The sequence below is a fragment of the Leiobunum rupestre genome, chromosome 3 (genome assembly GCF_980474605.1).
Source record: "Leiobunum rupestre chromosome 3, qqLeiRupe1.1.hap1, whole genome shotgun sequence".
Classification (NCBI taxonomy): domain Eukaryota; kingdom Metazoa; phylum Arthropoda; class Arachnida; order Opiliones; family Sclerosomatidae; genus Leiobunum; species Leiobunum rupestre.
In genome coordinates this window covers 15,974,183-15,999,242 of record NC_143386.1, presented here as the reverse complement: position 1 = coordinate 15,999,242, position 25,060 = coordinate 15,974,183, and the positions used below count along the sequence as shown (strand labels likewise).

The window sequence follows — 25,060 nt, the reverse complement described above, 5'->3', positions numbered from 1 at the left end:
AGTTGGTTAATGGCCTCTTTGCGATGAAACTGCCCGAATCATGAAACACAGTTTATGGGTAATTCCCACGCTAACACTTTTATAATTTTTTAAAAATCAAATCAGTACCATAGTATGGTACTGAATTGATTTTTAAAAAATTTATAAAAGTTTTAGTGTCAGAAATATCCATAAAAGTGCTAGTCTGTGAAAGTGTAATAAATGTTTTTTAAATCCTGTTGATTTAACAATTGGGATGAAGATCAAAAACCTCCTTTTTAAGAGCAATATTTGACTAATTAGTTTATAAATAGCCACAATGAGTCTGAAATAGGTCAGAAATAGAGGTATGATACAGAAATTATTTTTCAAAAACATTTATAAAAGTGTTATTGTGGGAAATATCCATAAAAGTACCAAAACCTCAGTTACTTTTACAAGGGAAAGTAACTAAAAATCCTCATTTTTAAGAGCAGGATTTAACTAGTAATTTTACTAATAGTAAAAATCAGTTTGAAATTGGTCAGAAATATAGGTATGATATAGAAATTATTTATCAAAAACCTTTATAGAAGTGCTAGTCTGTGAAAGTTTCATAAATGTTTCGTAAAACCCGTTGATTTAACAAGGGATGAAGACCAAAAACCTCCTTTTTATAAGCAGGATTTGACTAATTATTTTATAAATACCCACAATGAGTCTGAAATAGGTCAGAAATAGAGGTATGGTACTGAATTTATCTTAAAAAAAAATTATAAAAGTGTTAGTGTGGACAATATCCATAAAAGTACCAAAACCTCTGTTACTTTCACAAGGGTAAGAAATCAAAAATTGTCATTTTTAAGAGCAGGATTTAACTAATAATTTATTTAATAGCCACAATGAGTCTGAGATAGGTCAGAAATAAAGGTGTGGTTTCAGTCTCATTGTTGCTATTTATAAAATAATTAGTTAAATCCTGCTCTTAAATATGAGGATTTTTGGTCTTCATCCCTTGTTATACAACGGGTGATACGAAACATTTATGAAACTTTCACAGACTAGCACTTCTATAAATGTTTTTGAAAAATCATTTTTTTATTATACCTATATTTCTGACCTATTTCAAACTTATTTTTACTATTTGTAAAATTATTAGTTAAATCCTGCTCTTAAAAATTAGGATTTTTGGTTACTTTCTATTGAAAAAAGTAACTGAGGTTTTGGTACTTTTATGGTTATTGCCCACACTAACACTTTTATAATTGTTTTTTTAAATCAACTCAGTACCATAGCTCTATTTCTGACCTATTTCAGACTCATTGTTGCTATTTATAAAATAATTAGTTAAATGCTGCTCTTAAAAATGAGAATTTTTGGTTACTTTCCCTTGTAAAAGTAACTGAGGTTTTGGTACTTTTATGGATATTTACCACACTAACACTTTTATAAATGTTTTTGAAAAATAATTTCTATATCATACCTCTATTTCTGACCTAATTCAGACTCATTGTTGCTATTTATAAAATAATTAGTCAAATCTTGCTCTCAAAAATTAGGATTTTTGGTTTCTTTCCTTTGTAAAACAGTAAAAGTAACTGAGGTTTTGGTACTTGTTGCCCATTGTGAACATCAGTTTATTTATGAGATTTAACTTATAAGTAATTAAATTAACGAAAATTACTAAATTTGTGAGACTGAACTTTCGTGAATCTAAGATGTATTCAGCCAAAATGTGTAATAATTATATTTTTCACATAAGTTGAACAACTTGTAAAAATTTTTCGTAATTATAGTTTCATTTTTTAATCCTAATTTCACTGAACTTTTAAATCTAGTCTTTCATTGTTATTTTTTAAGATAATATACTTTTATATAGCAAGGCTGAAGCAAAAAGCAGTTTTAAGTCAAATTCCTTTTCATATGGTTTATATGTTTTCTAAGTTTTGTAATAAACAATTTTTAATTTGTTTTACCACAGTTTAATATTAGTATTTTGCTGACAGTTGTGGTAAAATACAGGTATCTTAAAAATTTGTAACATAATAGTTCTGTTGAGTTAAAATTTTAACTTTAAAAATACAAAGAACAATATAATTTTTAAAATACAATAATGTCATAATTTAACTATTTACAACAACATTTTGAAAATAAAAAAATTTCCCAAGTGATTGAGTTTGGTATTTATTGATTGTATTCACAAAGGGTAGATGAACGGGCTAGGTTATACCTGCTTAGGCTAGAAAGGATTCTTTTAGGTGAATCAGAGATAGTTTTGATTCTTTTACTAAGAATGATACGAAGTTTCGGTATATATAAACTAAATGAGTGTATTTTTAAGCTAAATGTCAGTAAATACAGGCCCAGTATTATGACTATTTTATATATAGTCTGGAAACCAACTATATTTGTGTCCCTTTGTAACCCAAATATGGATTCCTTCAGAGTTTTGTTTTTTAAGGCAACCAAAATTGGGCTGTTATTGATGGGATATTAACCCAGTTATGGATTAAAATAAAAAAAGACCTCAAATAGGACTATTATTGTAACCAATAATGGGTGGTTTGGGTAAATAAAAGCCGAAAATGGGTTACTATTGCAACTAAAAATGGGGTGTTTCAGTTTAAAAAAGAGCCCAAAATGGGTTTTTATTGCAACCAAAAATGGGGTGTTTCAGTTTAAAAAAGAGCCCAAATTGGGTTATTATTGCAACCCAAAATGGGTTGTTTCAGTTTAAAAAAGAGCCCAAATTAGGTTATTATTGCAACCCAAAATGGGTTGTTTCAGTTTAAAAAGAGCCCAAATTGGGTTATTATTGCAACCAAAAATGGGTTGTTTCAGTTTAAAAAAGAGCCCAAATTGGGTTATTATTGCAACCCAAAATGGGGTGTTTCAGTTTAAAAAAGAGCCCAAAATGGGTTTTTATTGCAACCAAAAATGGGGAGTTTCAGTTTAAAAAAGAGCCCAAATTGGGTTATTATTGCAACCCAAAATGGGTTGTTTCAGTTTAAAAAAGAGCCCAAATTGGGTTATTATTGCAACCCAAAATGGGGTGTTTCAGTTTAAAAAAGAGCCCAAATTGGGTTATTATTGCAACCAAAAATGGGTTGTTTCAGTTTAAAAAAGAGCCCAAATTGGGTTATTATTGCAACCCAAAATGGGTTGTTTTAGATATTAACACAGTTTTGGGTTACGAAAAATAACCCAGTTTATGTTATTCTTGTAACCCAACTGTGGGTTAAAATGTAACAACCCAACTGTGGGTTAAAACGTAACAACCCAACTGTGGGTTAAAACGTAACAACCCAACTTTGTGTTGCAAGTTCTAACCATTTCTGGGTTGAAATTTAAATAACCCAAAAAAGGGTAGGGTAAATACTGACCCAGCGTTGGGTTACAAAAATAACCCATTTTGGGTCGATTTTAACCCAACTGTTTTAAGAGTGTGGGAAGCGGCCAAGAGAGGGGCTGACGAAGAAGATTCCAAATACGAAGGCGCGAGAGGGTCCGTGCAGGTAAAATCCCACACTAGTGATTTACCACCGGCCAAAGGCACCAGAGACATACCATCAGGACGTTTGCCGTCGTCCCTGGACAGACCTGGGGGTTCCAACACTGATGGTAAACCAGCGGAAACTAGTGCACGCTTTAGAATATCATTAACGGCTCCGTGTCGAGACAAACGACCGGCGCTGCGTTTACAACTTAAGCCATGCGTACCCAAAGAATCCACCATAGAGCCACATTTACAGGTGTGAGGGACACATATTTTAGCACCCAAGCGCAATCCGACAGCTATCCTAAAGGAGTCGTCGTCTAGTAAGGTGCCAAGAGATTAAGATGGCAAGGCGTTTAACCAGGCTCCCGACTCTTTAGACGTGATAGAGAGTAAACGGGCTTTATCCCGGTTATCGGACGTTAAATCCATCAGAGTGGAAATGGCTTTTTCTACCAGCGGGTGCTCTCAGGCGCGTTGCGTGTCGCGGTGATCCCGGGAAGGAAGCGCTTGTTCACTTAGCTCAAGCCACTTAACAAGCCCGTCGTCGTAGCTCACATCATTGCAATTCCTTAAAGATGTCGGAAGAATTGCCTGCACCAAAGATTCCACACTGGAGCTCGAGGCTAGAAAGGTAGGCCAGGCAAGTTTCGAAGCGTGACGAATTCCCAAACCGCCCTTAGAGACAGGGGGAGCCACTTGTTCCCAAGATACTCCGTCCATCTGAGTATTAGTGATGGACGGTACGCTCTAGCGCAAAACGTCGTCAAAAGTCGCAAGATCTTTCTCCAGGCACCAAGTTGGGGAACAGCGTAAGAGATACGCCAGTTTTGGAATCGAGAGAGAATTTTTCAACATAAAAAACCCACAGTGAGCGGATATCCACCCAAGGTTTTTGGCCATGATTGTGAGAACCGCGGATTTAGAAGATAGACAAGTAGAAATGGCTTCGTCTGATAGCGGGGCACCCAGTAAAATGTAACTCGAGCGAGAAAGGAGTTTAATTCCAGGTGCTTCGACTTCGAAAAGAGACTTGAAGAAGCTGTCGTCTTTACCATCGGCGTTAATTACTAAAAGCTCTTTTCCGGGTGAAGGGCAAGTCCAGCCTCGGCCGAGAGGTGTTTAAATTGAACTAAATCGCTCAAAACTGTATGAGGATCACCTCCTAAAGAAGAGTCATCCAAGTACCAAAGATTTAACTCGGAAGACATACTAGACGCCATGTTGTGCACCAGCAGGCAAAAAAGGGCCGGGCCAAGCGGATCTCCTTGTTGGACACCGCGTTTAGAAGCGATGAGATTCTCGCCGAAAGCCAGGTGCGAGGGTGACTTGTAACACTGCCGAAGAAAAAGGTTCAGCTCCGGAATTTCTTTGTTATCGCATTCCAGAAAGCGATCTCGTCGGGCCATATTGGAAGCGTTAAGGAAGTCTATTTTCAGCAACACTTTCTGTCCTCGGTGCGGGTGGTTAACGTAGCGTCTCGCGGCTTGAGCAGCAGCTTCCGAACCACCGCGGGTACCGAACCCCAACTGGACTGGACGTAAGAGCGGTCCAAGCGAGGGCATTATGCTAATACAACCCAGCTTAGCTACCAAGCGACGGATAGTAGACCCCACGGCAATTGGTCGGATGCCACCGTCTTTCTTCCGGAGAGCGCAAAGGGAAGCGCCATAAAGAACTGGGCAGATGTCCTGAGGAACGTGACCTCCGAGCATTAGGTTGCATAATTTCGTAATCGATCTAAGCAAACAATCACCCGAGTCTGCTGAACCAGGGCCCGTGACGTCCTTTAAATGTTGGGGCGTCAATGAATCCAGGCCGCCGGCAGAGCCTGCGGGGAAAGAAAGTAAAGCAGATCGGACTTCGGAGTCGGAAACAGTTAGGTGCGGCGTAGAAGACCAGGCAGCGTCGGCTTCAAAAGAGTAATCATTGTGGTCCAAACCGTATGGGTGTTTACTCGATAAAGTTTCCAGAGTAGCAGAGTCGAAGGGGGCAAAATAGTCATCAGAGCAGATGACACGGACGGCGCCGGAAATATCACCGTCCGCAAGATTGACCTCAGCGATTTTACCGATGTTACGCTCTTTACGGGTTTTGGCAGAAGGCTTGGACAAACGCGAAGCAGTTGGAAGAACGAAGCCGTCCTGGAACTTGCTAATGTTGGATTTAACAGGAGTGGCGAGAGAGACTGATTTACCTCCGGACAAGGCCGGCACGTGCATACCAGCCACTGGGAAACAAAATAAAACGTTCCACGAATCCGAAGTATTTTCACGAACGACCTTGTGAATAATGGTGGAGAGAGCACTAGCAGCCAAGGGCCTGGCACCCTTGTTAATTCGACGCAAAACACGACGGGACGATTTTTAATTGGCAAGGAAGTCTATAAAGGGCGCCTGGTTAGGGACGGAAGACTCACCATCATTTACGTGGGTATCCGAGTTTGGCTTGGAGTATGTTGAAGATTTACTATAATGGCTATTTATACTCTTGAAATGTTTACCGCACTGGGAACATGCCGACATAGAAATTTGAGAAAACATAGCAATGATTAAACGATCGGGTGAAATTTCGCAAGCCCGACTGCACCGAAAGACGAAACAAAGTGAAACATAACAATGAAGGATACAAAGCACATAACCATTATAGGCGAACGCGTAATAAGAACTCAAAAAAATGTTAACATTTGGGATAATAAAAAACAAAATTTACATTATTATAGATAAATATAGTGGGTTTGCCCAGTCGGGACAAAAGAGCGTTTTTAAAGTAACAGATCGTGTGGGTATTTTAACAACGGATCTAATATTTTTTGGGAGTGTTACTCGTAAATCTTTAGAGTTAGATGATTTAAATTCGTTATAGGAGTGTTTGAAAAAGTGAAATTGTATCGTGGAGTAAGTCCTCGAAATTATATCATGGATACGCCGTATTATACGCGTTCAAAATTATCGGCGGCGGCAGCGTTTAGAAAATATAACAAAAAACTCGTGTTTATCTCGTCCCAAACTCCACAGTACAGTAAGGCACCCTTCCCCCTTATCCCCATGCCGGAATTACCGAGGTACCCTTTTTTCCTCGCAAAAATAACTTAAAAACTCGCCTTCTCTCTCGTCCCAAACCCCCCTTCTGCAGCTTCTCTCGCCGTCCCGCCTTTAGCTTTGGCTTAATGACAGACTAAGCAAACATTCCAGAAAGCTCGGACGTACGACGACCGACGTACCAAGCTCTCCTTATAATATAGACTAGCCGAGAAGCCCGCCTTACAGGCAGGCCCTCAGCGTGTTGTGTGTTTCGAGGCACTCCACCCCAGAACGGCCCCCCAACCCCTTTTTGCCATGGGATAATTTCCGTGGCACCCTTTTCCCCATAGTCGATCCACCGCAGTAAGGCACCCTCCCCCTTTTACCAATGCAAGAATTTCCGTGGCAACCTTTACCCCATAGTCGATCCACCGCAGTAAGGCACCCTCCCCCTTTTACCCATGCAAGAATTTCCGTGGCAACCTTTACCCCATAGTCGATCCACCGCAGTAAGGCACCCTCCCCCTTTTACCCATGCAAGAATTTCCGTGGCAACCTTTACCCCATAGTCGAACCACCGCAGTAAGGCCCTTCTTCCCCTTTTTCCCATGTTATAACTACCGTGGTACCCATCTCCCCCTTTTCCCTATGTTATAATTACCGTGGTACCCACCTCCCCCTTTTCCCCATGTTATAATTACCGTGGTACCCACCTCCCCCTTTTTCCCATGTTATAATTACCGTGGTACCCACCTCCCCCTTTTCCCCATGTTATAATTACCGTGGTACTCTTTTCCCCATAGTAAAACCACCCGAGTAAGGCCCTTCCTCCCCATTTTCCCCATGTGATAATGACCGTGGTGCCCTCTCCCCCTTTTATCCATGCGATAATTTCCGTAGTACTCCCCTCCCCTTTTCCAACGTGAGAATTTCCGTGGTACCCTTTTCCCCGCAAAAATAACTCAAACTCGCAGTCGTTCCAAACCTCCCTGTACCCCTTTAAACCCCCTGTATCCAATGGCTGATGCCTAAAGGCCACGGGACTAACGTACGTCGAGAGAGCCACGGGACTTTTAAATCAGTTCAACTGGTTTTAGACTGGTTTCTAGTTCACTTGGATCATATGGTATAACGACAGTTCCTGGTTTGTTTGGCCCATTCAGATGGATGGTGGTTTCCGGTTCAGTTGGCTCTTCTGGTTTTGAACTGTTTCCAATTTCAATATTAACATTTATAGTATCGTTGATAGTATAACTATGCTCATCTTGAATATTATTCGCCTTTTTAAGGCGTCGACTCATTAAATTTTCATCACTATAAGTAAAAGGAAACAAAAACAAATTGTTACCACTTAAAAACTCAATCACCCATTAGCAAATATTTTTTTACTTACGTTTAGCTGATAAGCCTCCCATCCGTTTCGACTCTGCTACTAATATTTGCCTCTGCTTATATGCATTTTATTTGTAAAACAACATTAAGTTTAAATTGTTATTCAAATAATTTAGACTAGAAGGTAACTGTTACAGCGAAAGACTTCGTACGCAATAAGCAGTTTCAGTAGACGACTCTAAATATTTGCCGCGGCTTTCAAAATAGGCCAAAACATAAGGATATTAAATTTTGGGGAAAAAACCACGGCAAAACCCATTATCTGCAGAAGATGTTGGGTTTTGCCGTGGGAAATTTGTTTCCCATGGCAAACCTCATATAAGTTGTAGTTATAAGGTTTTGACCTGGTGTTTTATTCGTAAATTATAAAATCAAAAACCATTTATTAATCATAACTAGTAGAATATTTATGACTTTTACCCAAAACTTCTACAATACATTTTTACATGCTTTAGTAATATTAATGCGCAAATATCTCATTTTATTAAAATTTGTCATCGAATACCCCCTTCTAGAATGCATAGTTTTTGCAAAAAACGCGTGAATCGATCAATTTCAAACACCCTGTATGTGGTCGTATAATTATTTTCTGAGATTTCTGAGCATTAAAAAGCTTAACGGTTAGTAAAAATTCTTTCATCAAAAATTAATAAGCTTAATATCGATTTTCTTATAACAGCAAAGTCTAATAACTTTTACAAACACCAATCCACCTAGGACGTCAATATCTTATTCGCCTACTGCACTTAAGTTAACGTAATAAATGTACAAGTATTTAAGTTAAACAACGAAAAGAAATTCCCATGATCTTATCGAAAGTTTTAACAACTTAATTTTATTTAAAGTATAGACTAAACAAGTATAATTTTTTGTAGTTTATTATTATGTAAACGTTAATTTCAATTTAATTAAGTTTTTAACTTTGGAGATTATTCGTTTTTTTTTCCTACTAAATATACTCAACACTTTAATGTTTCCTTTTACAATTTTGAAACAATCAACTAAGAAAGAAAAGCCTTAATATTTCTGATATAACGAAATTTAAATAACTAAGTCATATCTACGAATAACAGCATCAAGCAATTACAAAGAACAATATTTGCAATAAAAATAACATACTGTACGGTATTTGGCATTCGCGAAGAACAACCGGACTTTTGGGAACTTTCCTCGCTGATAACACCGAGTTCAACGTATTCGACATACTCGTTGTTCTGAATATTGCTTATGTCGAAAGGTCGAGAAGGGGCATCGCACCATCCCGGGCTAAAAACATTTCCAAAATTCTTAGGGCTTCCCTTTAGATCGATGGGATCGTCGTCAGCGGGAACCATCGCTTCCGAAAGAATGTCGAATTCTTCAATAAGCGCTCTAACAATTGTCGGATGCTTTTTCGATATGTCATGGTATTCCAAAGGATCACCTGATCAAAAATTGCATTTTTATTTTAAATAAGTTATGCTGTTCATGCCAACTCAGACCATTTATTGATATGTGGTTGATAGAATCGGCAAAACAACGAGATGGCACTAATTTTTTTTGTATACTCTTCCAATTGACAACATTAGAAGGTTAGGTAATTCTCCTTACATTTGCTCCATAGGTAACTCAAACAGAAATATAAAATAAATGTGTAAGTCTGCGAGAGAAGCACCATTTAGTCTATTCAATAAGTACATGCACCGTCTCGGGTTCGAGGCATGTTTTTATGGGAAATAAATATTCACTCAATGGGTTTGTAAGACTTAACCTTTACCAGCGTGATTAACTCCGACTGCTTATAAACGTTAAATGTAAAAATGTAGCACTTTCGGATATTTTTTGATTAAAGTGACGGCTTCCAACTAAATTCCTTAGCTGTTATTATGCATCACTTTAAATAAACCAGTAAAGGTTTCGTTCCAGGTCTAACAGAAATGAATAATATTTTACTTTAAGTGTTAAGTTAAGCTGGAAATGAAGTGGTAATAGCTGTAGAAGAACAAGTTTCATTCGTATGACATCATTTGTTGATGGAGATGTCCATTCTATCTGCTACTGTTTAAACAGTGTACTTACATCGAAGATTGAAAAGTTGCAAGTCACTTTCTTTAGGTACGTTTAGAACACTTTCAATTTTCTTTGTACAATTGGATGTTGGAGGCGGGTACCATCCACTCAGATCACCAGCATCACCAAGTATCAATTTGTAATCACCTTTCCTAAGAAAGGATAATTTAAAATTTAGATTCAAGGCTTATCGTACCATATTAATACAATAAATTTATATTTATACTTTTCTAAAATAAGTTTTAAATTGTTTTACTTAAGTCAGTTCCCAATCTTTCTTTATTTAATATTATTACTTATTTATTCTTGGTATGTATACATATTTTGGTGAGCTTGATTAGACCCAAGAAGTTGTTTTTTTTCGTTTACAAGTTGAGTGCGTGAGGGCTAACTGCTCCGAAGCGTACCTCCCACGCATGCTCAATTATTTTTTGTCCTCTTGTTTTCATCGCTAGAGTTCTTTTTGAAAAAGACCTTCGTACTGTATTACTCCACCCATAGCTATCAGTAGCTTACTCGATTAATTCGCACACTTATGGAAAACAACTAATTTTATCATAATAAATATAACGAGTAAATGCATCTACCGTTGATCTGGCACTCTAACTACAGTTATATGTAGTCTTTTTAAATCAGAGATTGTGAGGTACCAATAATCGACTACTCATAGAAAGCAATTTATTTTAAATGTTTTTTTTTCATATAGCTCCTCCGAATGCATAAGCTCTAGTTCGATCTCATGAAGCAAACTTCAACCTTAATAGCTACAATCACTACAAATCATAAAACTCAATCGAAATATCTTTAAATGAAAAAAAACGTGACAGAAACTCGCTTTGCGCAGTTAATTAATTTAAGTGGGTATTAAAATATCTCCTTATAAAAAGTGACTCAAATTTAAACTCTGTTAAAATTTTGATCTGAAAAAAGTTTTTTCAACTTGCAATATGGTTTAATTCAGAAATTTTAACTGTTTTTGGGAATAAGCTGTTTTAAGACGGGATTTTTCTAAAAATTCAACGACTTACATTATGGCTCTATGTCGAACTGGCTCGTCAAAAATATTGTAAACGATGCTATCCCGGATATGCGACGTGTTCTCCGACATTGACTTCCATTGGTCAACTCCACTGATGTTCTTTTCTAAGTAAATTTACTAGCGTTACATAATAAGAAAATTTGTAGGTAGCTATTTATAACAAAAATAAGGTAGTTTTAACACATTATGAGAATAAGTTTATATGTTATAAATATTATTTTATTTTAGTGACTTAAAAACCTTTAAATAGTTAAATTTATGTTTTTATACAACCCATCTGTTGCCTCTCCTAAATTGAAAGTTTTGACAGAAGTATTCAGGTAACGAGGTTAAATTGTCAAAAAACAGAATTTAATCAAATTACCCAAAAAAATTGTTGTTAACTTCTGTTCATTATTTACAATATATTTGAACGTGGAATGTGACTAATTTTACCTTATTGTGAGTAAATTTGGTACAAACCTGGACTACCTCCAGCTAACCCAATGAGTGTGGGAAACCAGTCTACAATGTGAATTAAGCTGTAAAATTAAAGATAAATATTTAAAATAAAAAAAACCAAGAAATGTAACGAACCAATAGAAATTGCTCTAGCATTCAGCGAGGCAAATACCCAATAAACCACCTTAGGCTAAGTCATCTAGCAATTTTTAATGCCAATATTGAAAGCGCACGGTTAAACTGGGTAGGAGGGTTAATGTCACGTGAGCCTGTTGCTCCCTACTATTAATATTACAGTTGAACTCAACAAGTTCTTATGCCTACTGGAAACCTACAAACTCGGGGGGGGGGGGAAACTCTTTTAAACAGTGGGGAGATAATTTAAAAACTCAACGCAGAAAAAGTAATTTTTTGAAATACGCTTAAGATTTTCAAATAAAGGGATATTGTAATTTATAAACAGACCACGTTAAACTTTTTAATTTAATGTTGATCCTCTAAATACAAATTGTTACTACATGCATTGCAAAATTGAATAATTCAAAAAACTATTTCATTGAATATTTTCGTTCCTAGTAATGGGTATAAATTTCTAAGCGTCTAGACGTTTAAGTAAAAATCATAATGGTTTCAGGTACCCAAAGATAAGACAAAGAAGTTCTAACCCTCGCCTAAGTTTCTCTGCTTACGATATTAAACGATGTTATTTCACTAAGACGGTATCAGTTTAAAGGTTAAGGTTGGAAAATTCAAAATGTTTAACCTTGGTTAAATTTAATTTAATGAAATTAGTTATTTAAATAAATTTAATTTCCGTTTCTATTTAACGATATATAATCAATTGCCATTAATAAAAAAAAATAGATTAAAATTAAGATTTTCAGATTTTAGTTTCTGTAAGAGGATTGGTTAAAAAAGTGTTTTAAAAAAACCACATACCAATGGTTTATTATAAAAAACCCAAAACCCCAAGGTTTTGCCAGCTTAAAACCATGGCTTAAACCGAAGCGATGCAAACAAATCAAACTTGAACTAAGTCGCAGGCTAACGTTCCGTACAAACTGTGGGATCATGGTTCGAGACTCTCATGCATTCTTGGTAAAAACACATTAATATTTACTTCTCGTTAACATATCCAGTTTTCTGTAATCCCGTGCCATGGACGAAGGCAGGTCCTCTGGTGCCTCCTTCCCAAAGAGTCCCCTTGTTCCCTCTCAGAGGATAATTATTTCCGCCCCGGTTAACTTGACCACCGTTCTATTTTTGAATTTAATGAAATTTGACATGTCTCACGGTTTATTTCGAAAAAACATTGAAACTAGAACTTTACGTCTGTTGTAAAGACCAACAAGGTGTCCTCCCAGAACCCACGTTCTTTAAGAGCGTCCACAATTCCACCAATGGCTTCGTCCAAAGCCGTCACCATTCCTGAAAAAAAAAATTCAGTCATGAGTCTGTTTATTTGGTTTTTAGAAATATAGTTATTAAGTACCGCAATAGACTCTCCGATCTTCGTTCCTGATCCAATTGTAGAGGTTGGCGTAATAATCGGGTACCTAAATATGACAGATTTATGTAAGATTGTTGAAACTTCGTAGCATAAGACGAAAGGAGGGTAAATGTAGAAATAAATAGGTATACATAACCTGGAAACATTTCACATTAAGACAATGTTTACACCATAATAATAACGTTTTTTATTCTTTAATTATATTATCTAAACAATATCACATTAGCAAACTTATCTCGCCCAAGCATACATTCCAGAAACATATCAATAATACACTGATTATATATATGGCACTTTAATATATCCGGCTATTCTCAATATTAACACTATTCTGCGTGTTAATTTTGAATTCTATATAAATAGTATCGGGATTATTGATTTTAAACCAATATAAGAATAGTTCATAGTTTTCAAAACTATTTATTTTAATTATAATTTCTCAATTATCGAAAATAATTACATCGTATTTTACTATTATGATTATTAATTTATAATAATAATAATAATAATAATAATAATAATAATTATTATAAATTTATTTAACGATATAAGATATCTTAAGAGTATTTATTTTTAAAAATAAGTTTTCAACTACATTCAATCTTTTTGCATTGTTCCAGTGGCGTCGCTAGGCTGTTTTAGGCGGCGCTTGAGCCACCTGTAAAATTTCTGAAGCGCCACCTTAAATTTCCGAAAAGCGCCTCCTAAAATTCCCAATTTTTCAAATTCACTTGTCGAAAAGTTTCTTCGAACTTAAAAATGGGTAAAAAAATTTAATTTTTCCTAGTCCCTCAATGTTTCAACTTTACAAACCCCATATTACTCACTAGGACGCCCCTGACAGTCTGAATAGCTTAAGCGCCACCAGTTTTGAAATCCTGCTGACGCCACTGCATCGTTCACTAAAAATGTTTTTGACGACAGTTACAAACCTGCAGTGGAGCGTGCACAGCCTGGAAAGGTAAATACATAAACGCTGGTTGTTGAGGGTCTAATTCTGAAATGCGTTCTATGGCCGCATCCGCAAATAGTTTCTAATAAAGAAATAAAATGGATTCCTTAAAAATTGGTCCCAAAAAATCGAACTTAATGCAAAAGTTAATAAATGTTAAAATTAGAGTAATAGACGAACATTTGAAAAAGAAATTATTTTGTATTCGGATACTTATTAATCGCAGAATATTTTTATTTTTAATTTATAAATTTTAAGAAATGCCCTACTTTGCATTAAGATGTAGTAACATTCATGTGTCTTACGGTCGAATAGGTGCCAGTATACCCGGGTTCAGGGGATGTGTTGTTTCTTAAATCCAGATAATGGTTCTTCGGAATGTCGCTTACTGTCAAATAAAGTATCTTTTTATATTTTCTTCCGAATCAATTTCGAAAACTGGTTCAAATTAAAAGTAACGTGTCTATGTCCAAAAATTTTAGGCCTATTTTAAGGGCCTCTAAAAGTTTAAAAAAATTGCCCCTGGGGCCTCCAAATGTGATTTTTAAATTTTATTTATTTTAAAAATTGGTCATCTAGACCCTTAAAAAGAACTCCCATTCAATTCCAATTTCCAAGAGTCCTAAATGGCCCTAACAAAACGTTCTCTTTGGAACCACCTATACTCGAAATAAACATTACTTAAGTACACAACCAAAGGCAGCGAACTATGTGGTTTCTGCTTTTGGTTGTTTACTCTGTTAACATTGATATAGAGTATATGACAAAAGACTGGCCCGGGAGGGGGAAGTCCGTCGTGGAAGGAAAGCAGCAAAAAAAAACCACCTGTTCGCCACAGTGATAACTTAGCTCCAACCAACACAATAAACATAAGCTTAGTTTCTAGGAATTCTACAAAAGGGGGCATAAAGTGAGAAACTGGATTTCTTTAATACGACTTAAACCGTTGCAACGCTTAAACGAAGGGAAATCCCCGCGGAGCTGAAGTCGAAGCGTAAAGCATCGTACCAGTCACTACTTTGATTTTTTTTTTAGATACACACACATCGGTGTCGACCCGAGGCCTTAGACACCAGCACTCACACAATAACTGATTAATCAGGGCGAGATATGTGTAACGGCCACGCCAACGGGGGGATACGTGGGGACAGGGGTGGGGACACCCTTGGCGGAAGTATTCCGACCACCCGTTAGGGGATTGGTGGTCGTCCTCACACGGCCATCCACAAACTCTGCCTCCCGGACGCCTGGGATTACAGGAGTGAGCCACTACTCCCGGCTTCACTACTTTGAATAGAGAGCGTACTGGGGATTAGGGTATTTTATTTTTTACACTTTGTCCCTTTTGCGAAATCACGTGATATCAGTGACCACTGATCGTAGAGAAAGGACCTAGACCTTCGGTGGTCGGACTTGTCCCAATTAACGCGTGTTTCTTCATTTCGTTTTCTGCTCCTGAACAAACAGGTAGTTCTCAATTTCGATTCTCTCCCAGTCAAATTTTTTCAAAGTGCCTTCCGAGACTAACTTTGCCAAACAGCCTTTTTAAAAGCTATTTAGCTGTTTTAAGCTAATTTTTAAACAGCCTTTTTCAAGGCTAATTAGCTATTCTAGCTAAATTATTCAAAAGGCCCTTTTTAAGGCTAATTAGCTATTCTAGCTAAATTATTCAAAAAGCCTTTTTCAAGGCTAATTAGCTATTCTAGAAAAAATATTCAAACAGCTTTTTTCAGGGCTTGTATTATTAAAAAGTTTGTTTGAAGACTACATAGCTTTAACTAGAGGTGTCAACGAACCGAGCCAGTTCATGAGGGCTCACAACTCCGCCCGGCTCAATGTGAATCGAAGCGAGTCGAGCTAGCAGTAAACAAGTCGAGTGTCGAATCGAGCTAAAAATTATCGAACCGAGTTTTAGAGCTCGCTAGTTAACCAGCGAAAAACGAGCCGAGTCGTGAGCTCAGCCAAAGTCATATCGAGCGAGAAACGAGTCGATCTAGTTTCTTGACGAGAAAATCGAACCACAAGCTAAGAAATTGAGCGCTAAAACGAGCCGAGTCTGCTCGCTTGAAAATTGTTATGAGTCGAGTTTTTTCGTGAGTGGTTCATGAGTTAGCTCGCTATTTAATAGCTCCAAATTTTTGTAAGGTTAAAGGAACGTATATTGGAACAACTTTATAAAAATGGAACTTAGGTTGATATCATTTGGTATTATATCTTCGGAATCAGGGGCGTTGTTTTGGGGGTGTACCAAAGGGCTGCTCAGTGATAATCATGAATGGTGATGAATGTGTGACACATTTTTACAGCTAGCCTTAATTTTGAACCCAAGACAATAAACAGTTTTAAAAAATGTGGCTTCCTGGAGGACTAAATTAAATTTATACATTTCATTAGTTTAGCTAAGGCTGGACTGGTTACGTAAAGGTGCGGTGTAAAGTTGCCTTAGTCGGACGTAGGGTTCCTAGTTCTGAACTAGGTCGGCAAACTGTTTCTTGAGAAAAGGCGCGAGGAGTCATCGCCCTCTTGCCCTAAACGTCAGTCTGGCCCTGAGTTAAGTGGCCTTATTTGCGAGAAAAATGGAAAAGGGAAGTTAGTAATCAGAAAGGTGCAATGGCACGTTTTTTGAAATCGTCGGCGCAAAGCCATAACTATAGTTCTGAGAAAAACCTAGTCAAAGAATTGGGAAAGGGTTTAGAATCCTTGGGGACTGATAACAGTCACCGTTTTAGTAATACTGCTGAAGTTCTTCCAAACGTCAGTACTGAAATGGTACTAACTCATGAAAGATAAATTGCAGAAGTAATTGCAAACCCCAACTCTAACCATGCACAAAATACATCAAACAACGTGTCCAATTCAAAAGAAATGGTCTTACACGCGTTGAATAACTTGGATATTAGTCTAGATAAAGATTGCCTTCCAGTTCAGCCTAAACTAAATCCTTTTCCTAAAAGATTAATTGGCGGTAAAAATCGAGGTTTCAATTCTACTTGGTATGACAAATATCAAATGATTGAATATTCAGTTGCAGAGGATGCAGTGTATTGTTTTTGTTGCCGTCATTTTTTAGGCAGTAGAAACACTGCATTTCTAAAGGGATTTTCGGATTGGAAAAACATGGGGAGACAATTCAAAGAACACTTCACTTCCAACAAATCTTCTCACCAACTAGCCTACAAAATGTACTTAGACTACATGGAGTCCAAATCCCGTGGATCAATAGTTTGCCAGGTTAACGACCACCATAGACTAGACGTTATTAGAAACAGAGAGGTGATTATTTTATGTACCCCACAAGATTGAGCACTTCAGGGGAACACTTACACATCCGCCGACAATATTGAGAATAGGGGAAACTTTATTGCAATATTAGATCTTTTAAAAACAAAATGTCCTGATTTAAAAGCCAAGTGCGATAATATACCGAATAATTCCAAATATTTGCACAGCACCATACAAAACGAAATAATTGGCATTTGTGCAAGTTTAGTGAGAAAAATTATTGTTCAAGAGGTCAAGGAATCCGGTGGATTCTACTCTGTAATAGCTGACGAAACACGAGACAACGCTGGAGTAGAGCAGTTAAGTCTTTGTATTCGATATACTAAAGCAGAAATAGGTGTCGTAGAACGATTTATAGGGTTCACAGATTTACACAAGTTTGATTCTGAGAGTATCAGCTTGGCAATTATAAATCTTTTAAAAGAGGGTGGTTTCAAACTGGAGAGTTGTGTTGCACAGACTTATGATGGAGCTAGTGTAATGAGTGGACACGTAAAAGGAGTAAGGGATAAAGTAGAAGAAGCAGTAGGTGGCCATTGTCCGTACGTTCATTGCTACGCCCACCGCTTAAATTTAGTTTAAGTTGACTGTTGCTCCAAAATATCGACAGTTAGGGAATTACTTGGTTTGGTTCAAGCCATTTACAACTTTCAAAGCAATTCGGATATTAGAATTGAATATTTTGAAAACTCTCAAAAAGAGAGGTGGGGTGGCTGAGTGGTTAGCACTTTCGCCTCGCAGCAAGAGGAGCCGGGTTCGATCCCAGCTTGTGGCACTGGGTGAAAACTCGGAACAACTCCTTCTGCGTTGAGTTTGAAAGTTCTCTCCCCACTGGTTTAAGGGGTTTTCCCCTTCCATAAAAACTTGTCTAGGTTAACGGTAATATTTAGTGTAGGGAGCTGTTGGCTCGATCTCGTGGCATGCAGGGCTTGCCACCACCCTCCTACGCATTGTAACCCGGCCACCTGAATTAAGGGCTTTAAAAGTCGCTCGATGACTTAGGCCTAGGGTGGTGCCTTGGGTATTAGCCTAGCTGATTATTACTATTACTATTATTACATGTTTTTCCCAAGTTTGTCTGCCAATGAAATGCATCTTAAAAGAACACAGTGTAAAGTTGAAAACTCGTGTGCAGGGTTCAAAATTAAGGGAAGGAAGCCCATGGCAGAAACATCAAGATTGGAATTAGTTTCGTTCCTGTTAAATTCTGTCCATCCGATTTTTTCCTCACTCTCAGATCTGCCAATAACAAATGTTAGGTCTTCTACCCTTGAAACCAGCAACGCTTTTGACATTCCCTCAAAATTGAATGGATTAGAAACGGTAATAGTTAGTGTAGGGAGCTGTTGGCTCGATCTCGTGGCATGCAGGGCTTGCCACCACCCTCCTACGCATTGTAACCCGGCCACCTGAATTAAGGGCTTCAAAAGTCGCATGATGACTTAGGCCTAAGGTGGTGCCTTGGGTATTAGCCTAGCTGATTATTATTTAGATCTAGGGTACGACATACTGAAAATGCCACAAAGCTGCGACACTCGATGGTGGAGCAAAAAAAAGGGATTCACTATTTTAGAAATAGACTCGATTCCGTAGTTTTAACTTTAGAGAATCTGATTGAAAGCGGAAAACTCGACGAGGCTGCTGAGTGTCGTGGGTATATATCCCAATTACATAACTTTAACAACTTAATATTAGTCGTTGCATTAGACGAAGTATTAGGCATAACAAATTCCTGGTCGGAATATTTACAAAGTTCCAAAGTTATTTTTACGGAAGCCGTTGCCATTTGCCAAGCTACTGTCAAGACCCTAGAAGATTGAAGAAACTCTGAACGCTTTGATTCTATTTGGGAAGAAACTACTAAAATCGCAGAATCGGCTTTTATTTCAGTACCTGACCGTAACAGCGAACCATTAGCTTTACGTAAACGTAAAATTATCCCTAAAAGGAGATTAAAACATAGTGTGGTAACAATTACAACGGGGACCAGGGAAACTGAAGCAAAAACCCTAATAGACCAGATGAGGTCCACCTATTTCGAATTAATAGACAAATTTATTTCTGAAATGAAAATCCGGCTATTAGAAAACTCTGGTCTATATAATGGTATCATGGCGTCTGACCCTAACTCTGAGAACTTCCTAAACGAAATCATTTCGACCTTGATTCCTTAAAAAGTCGAATTAAAATTGCGATAAATCTAATTATCCCCAAAAAATTTAACAGCGTAAGCGACTGCTTCCACTATTTAATGCCCATGGAAGACGGCTTCCCTGACCTTGTTAAGTACTACAAGGTTGTTCAATGCATTCCTGTCGCAAACACCATCTCAGAAAGAAGTTTCAGTTCCCTGAAAAGAATAGAAACACGTCTTCGAACAACTATCGGATAATTAAGACTTCCAAATCTGGCTACGTTGTCGATTAATCGGGATTTGTCGAATTGTTTAAAAGAAAACCCTAATTTAGTGGTTGACGAATTTGGTAAAAGCTCTAATCGAAGAGTATCATTCTTTGATTAAATTGCGAGGGCAGAAAATTTTATCTTTCCTAAGAAAACGTTTAAATTAACATATTAGTGTCATAATTTTAAAATTTTAACTATAGTCAAGAAAATTCTTTAAAATCGGACATTTCAAAATTAAAATATATAGATAGGGGGGTCTTTAAATCAAACCGGGCCTGTGTGTTAAAAATTCCTGGCGGGGGTACTGGTAATATAACATGTTTTGGTTTCAAAATATTTGCCTACAACACTTATAAAGTAAAGGAACCGAAGATATTAGACTAACACAATCTTCATGTTTTAGGTGTTTCCCTTATGAAGTTATATTTGGACCTCGAATTTAAATTTTGCACGCTCTTAGGCCGAAAAAAAGTTTTTGTTTTTATGAAAACATTTTTTTTACATAAAAATAACTATACCCACAATTCCGAAGTGCAATTTACAGCGTCAAAAGACGGAATGGAAATTATTTTTAATTTGACTCGATTTTCTCAACATTTTCATACGGAAAACGACCTCCGATTCTGAACGCTATTTCGATAAATTCGGTTCATTTACTTCTGGTAATGCTTAAATAACTGGTTTATTTCAAAAAGAAATAAACTGTCTAAAAATTTAAAGGAGCCATACAATTCAACGAACCATTCAGTTCATTGAAAAAATCTAGTAAAGTGTGTTGGTAATGATCCTCTTCTCGGTTGTAATATCCGAAAAACGTGTCGAAACCCCTGAAAGTTGGTGTGAATCTCCAGTCGCAGTAACCCAAATGCCATCTGCAAAAATTGAAAGGAAACAAATAAAAGCAATTTCAATTTTAATTTTAAGTCAAATCCAAAGAGCAGTTAAAGAAATTGCTACGGTTCATAGAAGTGGACTTACACTATATTTAATCTCAAAAACTTACTTATTTAATAGATAATTTTAAAATTATTTTTAAATTTAAAAAACTTAATCATACCCTGAATATAGAATATCAATAAGTATCAAATTTATCTTTTTTTTTCTAAGTTTGAAATAAATTTTATTAAAGAGATTAATTCATGGGTGATCTAATGGTCTTTTGCCAATATTGCACCGAATTAGTTCGTTAACTTTTAAAAAAACCTATTTTCAATAGAAATTTCTCAATTTTTGTAGTCTTGTTTCTTTCTCACGAGTCACGAAGCGTTTAAGGCTTAAAAAAATCTTGAAATTGGTACTGGCATCAAAACTTCTTTTGGGGGGAAAATGTTTTCGTTATCGGCGTCGGGGAATTGTGCGGTCGATACCGGTGAATTTTTTCGTGCAGTCGCACACTAGGAGGAAGCACAGCTACAAAATACACGAGATCGGGAGTGCGCGCGCATCCGTTTGTTTTGGTTTCTAGTATTACAATTTGTATCTTTCCGTATTGTAGATATTACGTTTTAATTTGATTTTCTAGACGTATAACTGTTATATAATTTAGTGAAACATTCTTATTTGATAAAGCTGCGTAGTTAGAATTTTCTAAGGTAAGAAAAAATACTAAATTATTTGCTATGGATATACGTAGAGGTGTCAACGAACCGAGCCAGTTCATGAGGGCTCACAACTCCGCCCGGCTCAATGTGAATCGAAGCGAGTCGATCTAGCAGTAAACAAGTCGACGGTCGAATCGAGCTAAAAATTATCGAACCGAGTTTTAGAGCTCGCTAGTTAACCAGCGGAAAACGAGCCGAGTCGTGAGCTGAGCCAAAGTCATATCGAGCGAGAAACGAGTCGATCTAGTTTCTTGACGAGCAAATCGAACCACAAGCTAAGAAATTGAGCGCTAAAACGAGCCGAGTCTGCTCGCTTGAAAATTGTTATGAGTCGAGTTTTTTCGTGAGTGGTTCATGAGTTAGCTCGCTATTTAATAGCTCCAAATTTTTGTAAGGTTAAAGGACCGTATATTGGAACAACTTTATAAAAATGGAACTTAGGTTGATATCATTTGGTATTATATCTTCGGAATCAGGGGCGTTGTTTTGGGGGTGTACCAAAGGGCTGCTCAGCGATAATCATGAATGGTGATGAATATGTGACACATTTTTACAGCTAGCCTTAATTTTGAACCCAAGACAATAAACAGTTTTAAAAAATGTGGCTTCCTGGAGGACTAAATTAAATTTATACATTTCATTAGTTTAGCTAAGGCTGGACTGGTTACGTAAAGGTGCGGTGTAAAGTTGCCTTAGTCGGACGTAGGGTTCCTAGTTCTGAACTAGGTCGGCAAACTGTTTCTTGAGAAAAGGCGCGAAGAGTCATCGCCCTCTTGCCCTAAACGTCAGTCTGGCCCTGAGTTGAGCGGCCTTATTTGCCGAATCTGAAGAGAATAAAGAACTCCAACCACCGTTTATCCTAAATCGATTTATATAGCAATTCTTGGTTGCCTGAAGCTTGTTAAAATATTTTAAAATATTATTAAAATGTTCTTATTGAACTTGTTTCGATTTTGAACCAAAAAAAACACTAGTTCATTGTAAAAATTATATTTAGGCATCGACAATTCTTCCTGATTTTACTTTAAAAATGGCAACTTAATGTCTAACTTCTTTCTATTTTTAATTTTCGGTGGATTTTTACCTTGCCTTATTTCATTTAACTGTCTTTTTACTCGGATTGCATTTGTACTGATTTTAGGTTCAAAATAATAGTACTGTATTTGTAAGTAACTACATGCTGAAATAGCGTAAGCGCTTTAATCAGGGCCATCACCATTCTGAAACATTCGGTTGGCTCTGATAAACAGCGCGAACAAGAAAAACCACGCAATAACCGAAGAAACAACTACGTTAGGTAATAATACGCGGTGTACTGGTCGATAGGACTTCAAGGTCACGAGATTGCCGATACATATATACAGCGTATTATTCCATAATAAAACTTTTAGTTTTCCCCCAGTTAGTGACTCTCTTTTAATACTTATTCGCGTTTTTACAAACGAAGAGCCAGTAACGTCTCACTACTCTGTACTCAGTTTTATTTTAAAGTATTTTTGAATTCGGCTGACAAAAATTAGCAGTATAATAATTAGTTTACCTTACATTTAGGTGTTAAGTGTTTATTTATTTTCACGAACTCGCTCGGTTCAATGAGCGATGCCCGAATCGAACCGAGCAATTTTACTCGGATACCGTTTCGAGCGAGTTATGTTTTGAGCGAGCCTTAGACGAGACGAGTCTTAAACGAATCAAGCTATACATGAGTCGAGCGCAACTCAAATAAGGCTCGGCGAGCTAAAACGTCACCCGAGCCGAACTTGAGCCGAGTCAGTTTTAATCGAGCCTATGTCGAAGCGAGCCATAAATGAGCTGAGCGCATATCGAGTCGGGACATAACCGAGCCGAGCCATTTTCGAGCCAAGCTAGAAAACTCGACTCAGCTCGCTCATTGACACCTCTAGATATACGAATATTACGTCGAATCGGTCACATCTCTACCGCTTTCTAATAATAACATAATATCATTTTAAGCCATGTTATTACTGACCGAATACGGATAACAAATATAGCCTTTCGAAAGAAAGAAATATCCCAACACGCCGGTGTTTCAAAAGTTGTCTAATATTTTCTTGCTCCCAATTGGTTGAAGAGATAAGGAATGCCGTGACGTCAGAGCGGTTCTTCGAGAGGAGCGACCAAAAGTTGAGGCTAGCTGAACTCGGTACGGGTGACGGATTTCGTCCGAGCGCGTGATTGCCGGTATCAGCCTCATATTTTACTCGCATAGTGTGCGATATACATCGCCGATAGCAGCGCCGGTTTTGGTACCAGCAACTGTTGCCGGTACGGGAAACTACATAGTTTGCAACAGCCTTAAGGGATTATAGTTTTTCAAGATTTACCATACGTTCGCTATTTCCCAAAATACCTGCCAAGGGTCGCAAATCTTGAAATTGGGCGTTTTCCGTTGAATTGTGTTTCGGGGAAAGGGTTTCTTTTTTATGAACGTCAAATTATTTTTGTTGTAGCGACTTCTCTACCCCAACCATTCTCATTCGAGGGAGAGGAAATATTCGGTCTTATAGAAGATGCCGACAATAGTGATCATTTCATGACGATGCGAGAACTTAACGTACATCAAGAGTTTCTAGCGGATTCAGGAGTTGCCGCTTATTGAACGCCAAAAGTGTCACAAGCAACACTTTTGGACATGTCAAAAGATTTTGACTAGTGCTTTTCCTTCACCATTCATTGGCTTTGAATTCACCGAAACCCATCGAAGTTGCAACGGTTCCACCAAAAGTATACTAGCAACGGTATATTTAGTCTATGGTCTGCCGCAATTTTATCTCTTCGATTTATTCTCCCGTAGACATACTTTCTAAAACGCCTCACACGGCGGCGCTGAAGTGGAGGAAATTTCTAATTTTGATGACGTATTTTTAACCCCCTCTCCCCATGGACTAATTAATACACAGGGACGGTCCGCACAACGCCACTCTCTCATAAAATCGGCGACTAAGTCTTGTTAATGCTGTTCCCTCTTTTCCTCCCCCCTTAAGCAAAGTTAGCCGAGTCAAAACGTCATCAAACGAAAAACGATGCTGCCCTCTATCTGCAAGTCTTGGAGTCTATCGATGTTGGCGTCTGCTTATGATTTGAAAAACAAACGTTTTTTTTCGTTCATTTGAATAAGGTGTATGATTTAGGAGCTTTAATTTATTTAAGTAGTTTTACAAATTAATTATGAGGAAAAAGCTGTGTGTTTACCCTTCGTGTAAAAGTGATTCGCAGTATTGTCATAAAGAACACACGAAAGATTTCTTTATACCTTTCCTGTTCATCTTTTTCTAAGCCTTGTCCAAAAAAATCCTTTATTTACCATTATCGGAATCACTTAAATCCACTTTTTTAATCTTCTTTTTGTCTGGAGAAATTGAGTATAACGTCTCGAATGTATGGGCCGTAAAATTAATATCAATCAATTTAATTGTTAATATAAATGAATTCATTTACCAAACGCACGTGGAGCTTACAACATCGCCGGCAAGGCGACTGCTTTTTTTTTCCCTTAAACCTTTCCTCCCGTTTCCATCCCCCTTGACTCAGTTTGTCGTTAGTTCGCACAATCGCCGCTCGAGGGCACATTTAGCAATCGCTAGCCGCTAAATTTCTTATGCGGACCGTCCCTGTGTATACATTAATTAGTCCATGCCCTCTTTTTACTTCGCGAAAAGCTCCCATTAAACATTATACCGTACTGACACACTGTTGGGTCTTATGTCGCTTTTGGTTCCACCAATAAAACCATGACGATTTAAACTCATTATTAATTCAGCCATTAGAAATTGGCTGCTTCATTTGGGCATATCTGGGGAGGAGTCACGTTTTTACTTGACTCGACACAATTAATACATGTCAAAATCAATTTTAAACATGTCAAAACTTCATTTTGACTAGTGCTTTTC

General features: G+C 37.4%; 2 protein-coding genes across 2 annotated transcripts in view; both read right to left on the bottom strand.

Moving 5' to 3' along the window:
• The window catches only part of LOC149949677 (arylsulfatase B-like), a 51,501-nt gene extending 31,127 nt beyond the window's left edge, over positions 1-20,374 (bottom strand). Inside the window, exons 1-7 of the mRNA XM_090169452.1 lie at positions 20,278-20,374; positions 14,166-14,248; positions 13,841-13,942; positions 12,891-12,954; positions 12,729-12,826; positions 12,519-12,655; positions 11,420-11,478 (exon numbers count right to left, since the gene is read on the bottom strand). Coding sequence (XP_090025578.1) covers positions 11,420-11,478; positions 12,519-12,655; positions 12,729-12,826; positions 12,891-12,954; positions 13,841-13,879 — 397 coding nt within the window. The 5' untranslated portion in view covers positions 13,880-13,942; positions 14,166-14,248; positions 20,278-20,374. The remainder of the gene's footprint in view (positions 1-11,419; positions 11,479-12,518; positions 12,656-12,728; positions 12,827-12,890; positions 12,955-13,840; positions 13,943-14,165; positions 14,249-20,277) is intronic.
• Positions 7,551-11,026, bottom strand: LOC149949678 (uncharacterized). The gene is made up of 4 exons (XM_090169054.1): positions 10,947-11,026; positions 9,928-10,070; positions 8,989-9,292; positions 7,551-7,791 (listed from the first exon to the last, which is right to left on the bottom strand). Exons 1-4 carry the CDS (start codon positions 11,024-11,026, stop codon positions 7,551-7,553), a joined length of 768 nt encoding a protein of 255 aa, XP_090025180.1.
• Positions 20,375-25,060: the final 4,686 nt, after the last annotated feature.

Excerpts from the sequence above, each read along its gene's own strand:
- LOC149949678 (XM_090169054.1), bottom strand. The coding sequence starts at position 11,026 with ATGTCGGAGAACACGTCGCATATCCGGGATAGCATCGTTTACAATATT. Across the intron at positions 10,071-10,946 it reads GTTCGACATAGAGCCATAAT|GAAAGGTGATTACAAATTGA; the intron begins GTAAGTCGTTGA and ends ATCCTTTCTTAG. Across the intron at positions 9,293-9,927 it reads GCAACTTTTCAATCTTCGAT|GTGATCCTTTGGAATACCAT; the intron begins GTAAGTACACTG and ends ATTTTTGATCAG.